Genomic DNA, 6019 nt, shown 5'->3' on the forward strand with positions numbered 1-6019 from the left:
CAGTTGAGTGTGAAATCATTTAGGCATATGGCATGAACAGCCCATTTCATCCTCTGCTCAGGATGGTGATGGGGAAGCTGCAGGATTGTGAAATAGCTGGGTCTACAGACAGAAAACCAAAGTGTCTGGGTAAAGAGGCCTGAAAGAGGTTTTAGTTTCTACAGAAAGCCACTGACCATACTTTCTTTGAAAGAAATGACAATACAAAATTAATACAATTTAAAGACACATCTATTTGAAATCAAAATTAATCCAAAATTCAAAATTAAATCCAAGCTGTATTGCTTATTATGCATGTTAGAATTTAAATGAGAACAGTCAAAGGAACATACTGATGTTTGAAAATGAATTCTGTCACTCTGGTATTTTATTTAAAGCATGCTGAGATCCAGAACAGAATATATTACAGCCACAATAACTAAAAAAGAAATATTCCATCTTCAGTCAAACATCACGCCTTTTCCAAATTATGTGAGGCTAAAAATACATTTAAAAAAAATAATGTTCAAATGTAAATGAGCTTCACTTTGTTGTCTGGCTTCTGTTTTAGAGTTTTACATACACATACAGATTATGTTGTTTTCAGCTCCTGTGCAGTTTTTGACTATTATAAAAAACTTTCTGCTCAATCTTAAGCATAAAGGGTAAAAAAGAAGCAATATCTGACTCCCTGTGTGGTGTACATTTGAACCAAGGTTGTTAGGTGAGGAGGCATTGGCACAGAAAAACTATTGAGACGCGTCCATTAAAATTAAGAGGAAAAGGAAGTGACAGAGTGGGGAGCTGTCTCATGACTGGCTACAACACTTTTAGCCTGATAAACACTGTTTCTGGGACAATCTCTATGTTCACAGACCAGTTCTAAATATAAAGATGCATTTAAACAGTACAAGTGTACAGAAACCAATAAAATAAACTGATACCAGCTTAAACAAATAAACAGACATAAATACAACAGACATGATGCGTATATTATAATCATATTTATGTGCCACAGTAACTCATAGTCAGCATTGCCTTGAGCTTGTAAATCAGACCAAAGAACTTGAAAAAGTTCAAAGACTGAGGGAAATGTAAAACTCTGCTGAGTGTCTTTGCAATTTTGAACAGGAAGCCTCAGTTTCCTGTCTTTGGCTCTGCTCCTAACTTAGACTGAACATCAGGAAGCGCAGATGCCATGAGATTCCAAGGACTAATTTAGAGCCCGGCTATAAACATCCGCTTTGGAAAATACATAGATAATGATTATACGACTCTGCCACTGTCCACTATGTAAAGCAGAGATCACACTTTAGCTTTTAAAATGTATTTTAATAAAGACTAAGACAAAGTAGATTTACATGATGCCTTTTAATATGTTAAAAATGTTTTCAATGACTATGAACAATGACTATAAAATTCTCCTACATAAATGTAACTAATTAAAAATTAACATTAAAAATAGAGGAACAAAGAGGAATTGTGTTCTTCCATGGCTGAGCTGGCACAGTTGTGTCTGCTTCTTCTTCCTCTGCAAAAAGGTCAAATCTTTTAATTCCTCGCTTGAAATTCAGCTGTAATAATAAAAAATAAAGGTTGTTGACTTTGTAAAGTCTGACCTTCAGACAACAGCACAGGAGCGTGGTTCTCTGAAGGGGTTGCTGCCTGTGGGGACTCCGACCAGCAGGGCGTCTTTGCCTGCGTTCTGCAGACAGTACTGCTGGAGCTCTGCAGCTGCCTGAGACACCTGGGATACCAACACAGATGGGTTTATATGGTATAATGTAAAGTATTACATAGTGTCTTTGTTAAGAGCTACAGCATTATAGATCTTTTACAAGAATAACTTGTGATTTGCCAGGTTATGGAAAAAATTCCTCAGCACAATAAACGCTTTTTAGTTATTTGATTAATCAGGAGACCATTTGCAATCACTTACCTTCTGAAAACTCTACAGAGGATGTAGACCAAAATCCTTTTAAAAGCAACTTCTTCAACTTCATTTATGACTTTCTAATAAGGAGGGTCTGTCTAACAACGAAAAGAGCTAAAAACACAAAGCAAACTGGATGCTGCAGGATGAGTTTTTTCCAAACTGACAAACTCAACATTATTCTTCTTTCTTGTTTATAGTCTTTAAAGTATCAGTAAACGAGTCTCTAATACACATAGAGCCTTTATAGGGACAGTGCACATGTATCATCATCAGTGTGTTTTAAATAAATCAGCTTTTAAAACAGCAACACTTGTAAAATAAGAAATTTGTGCAAAACAAACAAACAAAAATACATGTAATATCATCGCATGATAAAATTACAGAACATACAGTGCAGCAGGACAAGAAGCAATCTCTTAAAAATATATTCATTAAATCATCACATGGTTCATTTGTTAATATTTAGACTACTATATTTGTGGCCTGTGTTGAACTTCTTGAGAATGTTTTATTATATTCTACAGATATTTAAATATTTTTTGTTTTTACCTTGATTCTTTCCACACTGGCCTCAAGCTTCAGTTGCTCCACGAGCCGTCGCATGTTGGATAAATTGGAATTAGAGGTCATGTTGGTGTAAACGGTTTCTGGGAAAAAAGAATTCCTTGTAAGAAAAGTCCCTTTAGTCTTTCAACACAGCAGCTGACTTCACTAATGGCCAGAGATGGCTCAACAAGCACGAGTGGCTGGGTTTCTTTCCAAATGACCTCAGCCCACTCAGCCATAGAAACAAGGATAGATCTAGAGACACTGACCTCCAAATGTCGGGCACTTAAAACGGTTTCAGCTATGAATATGAAATGAGACAGCAAAATGGGTTTCAGTACTTTATATTTCAGCATATACAGTGCAGAATTTTACACAGAGCCAAACCTGCCAGACATATTTAAACATTTTCATTTTGTATGAATTTAAGGTCATTTGTGAGCTTTCTTTACCATACAATTAAGTAGGCCTACTTAAAGTTTCTCTGTAATGGACTTTAAAATCATTGAAATCATTATATTATTAATTAAATTTAATATTGAACTATGTCTTGCTGGTTAATGGCTCATATATGCATAGCACAGTAAAAACACAATTGACTAATTATAACTAAATAACTTTGTTGTGTAAATGAAGTTCATATACATTACTTAAATGTATGTTTTATATACATGTAGTCTAATTTGATGCATTTTTTTATTCATGCAATTTTTCCATTTCATGTAATTTTTCCATTTAGACCTTTTTAAGATTTCTGCAGATAATCTCCTAATAATAATGTTGCAGTTACAATGAAATATTTGCTGGTTAATATCACGGGTAATATGTTACATTAACAAAAACAAAACACGGCTCTGCGCATGCGTCAGTTTGTGCAGCCTGAAAGTGCTGTGAGGTGTCGTGCAGCTGAACAGGAAAGCACCAGCAGCGCTTGAATGCAGCTTTAGTCTGAACCCCAGGCGTCTTCTTGTGTCCCCATTGGTCCGCAGGTGATTATCTGGATTGGCTGTAAGTGGCTTTGGCAGGTAACCGGTGCAGGAAGGTAGGTGAGCCTTGCTGGGAGACCCAACACAATGAAACTCGGGAGCATGAGTTAAAAGTGCAGGTCCAGCTCCTGGAGTTTAAAGCTGAAGTGTGTGTGACACTTTTACAGACATGGTAGAGGTTTTTTCCGGGCGGACACTTCTGAACAAAGACGGGGATTTCGTGGACCCCGAGGAGGCGCTGAGGAATAAAGTGGTGGGGATTTACTTTTCTGCAGGATGGTGCCCGCCGTGTCGGGACTTCACACCCATCCTGTGTGATTTCTACACAGACCTGGTCGAGGAGACTGAGCCTCCTGCTCAGTTTGAAATAGTCTTTGTGTCCTCTGACAAGTCGCCCGATGATATGGTTGAATATTATCACGACATGCACGGAGACTGGCTGGCCCTGCCCTGGACGGATGACTACAAACAGTAAGTTCATCAAAATGTGATAAAACTCATTGGGGTATTGTCATTTTGCTCATTGTTTCTTCAGCATTTGACACAAACTCCACATAATTGCTCTACAATTAGTTGTGCCTTATTGGTCCTGTATCTAATTGGGATTTAACACTATTATCTGTGCACCAGTTTATGTAAGATGCTCAGGAGGGTCACCCTCTCAGGGATTAGGTGAAGTGCAGAGCAGACAATCCTCTGCCCACACCTGTGTCTAAATAGCTGATTTAGGACTGATCTGTTCAATGTGGATTTTATGCTTCCTGCTGGTTTTAATCTGGGTCTTTTATTTTGGTTAAGTGTGTAAAGTTTATGTTGTTGGATAAAATCAAATGTGTACTTGTATCTGTGGATGTCAAGTAGCAAATATTTGTTCCTATATACAAAATCTCAATACAATACAATTCAGTTTTTTACTACTGTTTCAAAGTATTACAGCTGTACTGCCAGCTCCATTTTCTTAAAAATACTCATGAAGTGACCCCTGTCAGTACTGAGTGTTATAATGTTGGATAGAACTGCAACTAATCATCCTGTAAAATGTAGTTGAGTAGTACAAAAGTACTAGAGCTGAAATGATTAGTTGATTATTTGATTAATCTAATGAACTTCATTGGCTGCAATTTTCAACAAGCAAAACACAATTTGAGATTTTTGGGCATATTTGACAGTAACGGAATATTCTGACTGTTGGATAAAGCAATTTGAAGTTCTTGTTTTGAGCTCTGGCATAATACATTTTCTGATATTTTACAAACCAAATGTTTCATCTGTTAATTAAAAAAATATTATCTGCAGATTACATTAAGATGCAGTTGTATCCCTATTTAGGAAATTAATCTAAGCTGTAGTTGTCTTGTTGTATTGAATCTGTTGTTGGCTGTTTCTCTCTTGTCTCTGTCAGTGAGTTAAAGCAGCGCTACAAGATCACAGCAGTGCCCAAACTGGTGATCGTTAAGGAGAATGGTGACGTGATCACGGACAAGGGCAGGAAACAGATTCGAGACCAGGGCCTGGTGTGCTTCAGGTCCTGGTTGGATGCTGCAGAGATCTTTCAGAACTTTAATGGTTAGGAAACAATGACAGGCCAGAAGCCATCCAATGTGGTTTACTGTATCCACATGTGAGTGCAGAACAAAACCAAAGCCATCCAATGTGGTTTACTGTATCCACATGTGAGTGCAGAACAAAACCAAAGTAAAATTATTCTATATGCACTGTAGTTCAGTGTACCACAACCTGGGTATAATTCTTAAGGGTCACACATGATAGAAGGGATATAAAAAAAAAAATTCTATTCCTTTAATAAAACAACCTGTTTATTTATTAAAAATTTGCTTATCTGTCCTCTGTCTTTTACTGCTTAAGCACTCTAAAAATCTTTCAAATTAACAAGTCATTTTGTAAGTATACATTGATTTATTTTTAGGGTTTACAAGCCAAAAAGATTTGAAAACACTGCATTAATCCAACCATTCTATGCATATAAGCCAAAACTCAGGTGTGTCCTATCAATGTTCATATGTGAAAATACTTGGGTTAGTTTTCGTAATTCAAGCCAGCTATTGTACGTTCTCCATTTTTAATACATTGATTGATGTTCTTTATAAGCTAGTGCATTAGTTGACACCTTGTCTATATAAAATAAATACCATCTTTCCTGCAAAGAAACTTGCCTTTTTCCAATGTTTGACATGTAGTTCCACTCTGAGCTGCCTGTATATTTTTATAATTTTTTTATCAGTTATGACAGGTTATTATTAAATGTATACATGTATTTTGTGACTTTGGATGAATATTTTGTGTCATTGTCTATTTTATCTTGCATTTCTGCTTTAGTGTCAAGTAGCCCCTATTTGTCTTTTTTTTTTTTTTTTTTTTTAATGAACAAACAAAGTGAATCCCTTTTGCCTTGTTATGATGCAGAAGGCCCACAGGACATTGTTTCCAACATGCTAGCACATTCACATGCTTCGCCCTAATTGCCTTCTCCCTTTGTGTATGCTGACACTGCTGTTATCTGTTTTGTATATAAAAAAAAAAAAAAAAAAAAAAAAAATCCAGCTTGGTGATG

The 6019-nt window shown here is 36.4% G+C and overlaps 2 protein-coding genes across 4 annotated transcripts; one reads left to right on the forward strand and one right to left on the reverse strand.

The window, feature by feature from the left end:
* Positions 1 to 332: 332 nt before the first annotated feature.
* On the reverse strand, positions 333 to 2656 carry gng10 (guanine nucleotide binding protein (G protein), gamma 10). The gene is made up of 3 exons (XM_026298392.1): positions 2465 to 2656; positions 1599 to 1726; positions 333 to 1510 (listed from the first exon to the last, which is right to left on the reverse strand). Exons 1-2 carry the CDS (start codon positions 2543 to 2545, stop codon positions 1601 to 1603), a joined length of 207 nt encoding a protein of 68 aa, XP_026154177.1. The 5' UTR covers positions 2546 to 2656; the 3' UTR covers positions 333 to 1510; positions 1599 to 1600.
* Positions 2657 to 3347: 691 nt separating this feature from the next.
* On the forward strand, positions 3348 to 5612 carry nxnl2 (nucleoredoxin like 2). Of its 3 annotated transcripts, none has more exons than XM_026297654.1 (3): positions 3348 to 3918; positions 4850 to 5066; positions 5119 to 5612. In XM_026297654.1, the coding sequence occupies exons 1-2, from the start codon at positions 3617 to 3619 to the stop codon at positions 5016 to 5018; spliced, it is 471 nt and encodes a 156-aa protein (XP_026153439.1). In that variant the 5' UTR covers positions 3348 to 3616; the 3' UTR covers positions 5019 to 5066; positions 5119 to 5612. The 3 variants fall into 3 exon arrangements, with proteins under 3 accessions (XP_026153439.1, XP_026153440.1, XP_026153438.1); XM_026297655.1 differs by lacking the exon at positions 5119 to 5612 and having other exon boundaries at positions 3348 to 3503; positions 3615 to 3918; positions 4850 to 5018; XM_026297653.1 differs by having other exon boundaries at positions 4850 to 5612.
* The last annotated feature ends 407 nt before the right edge of the window (positions 5613 to 6019 follow it).

Source organism: Mastacembelus armatus, chromosome 12 (genome assembly GCF_900324485.2).
Source record: "Mastacembelus armatus chromosome 12, fMasArm1.2, whole genome shotgun sequence".
Lineage (NCBI taxonomy): Eukaryota > Metazoa > Chordata > Actinopteri > Synbranchiformes > Mastacembelidae > Mastacembelus > Mastacembelus armatus.

Excerpts from the sequence above, each read along its gene's own strand:
- gng10 (XM_026298392.1), bottom strand. The coding sequence starts at position 2,545 with ATGACCTCTAATTCCAATTTATCCAACATGCGACGGCTCGTGGAGCAA. Across the intron at positions 1,727-2,464 it reads CCAGTGTGGAAAGAATCAAG|GTGTCTCAGGCAGCTGCAGA; the intron begins GTAAAAACAAAA and ends TTGGTATCCCAG.
- nxnl2 (XM_026297653.1), top strand. The coding sequence starts at position 3,617 with ATGGTAGAGGTTTTTTCCGGGCGGACACTTCTGAACAAAGACGGGGAT. Across the intron at positions 3,919-4,849 it reads TGGACGGATGACTACAAACA|TGAGTTAAAGCAGCGCTACA; the intron begins GTAAGTTCATCA and ends TGTCTCTGTCAG.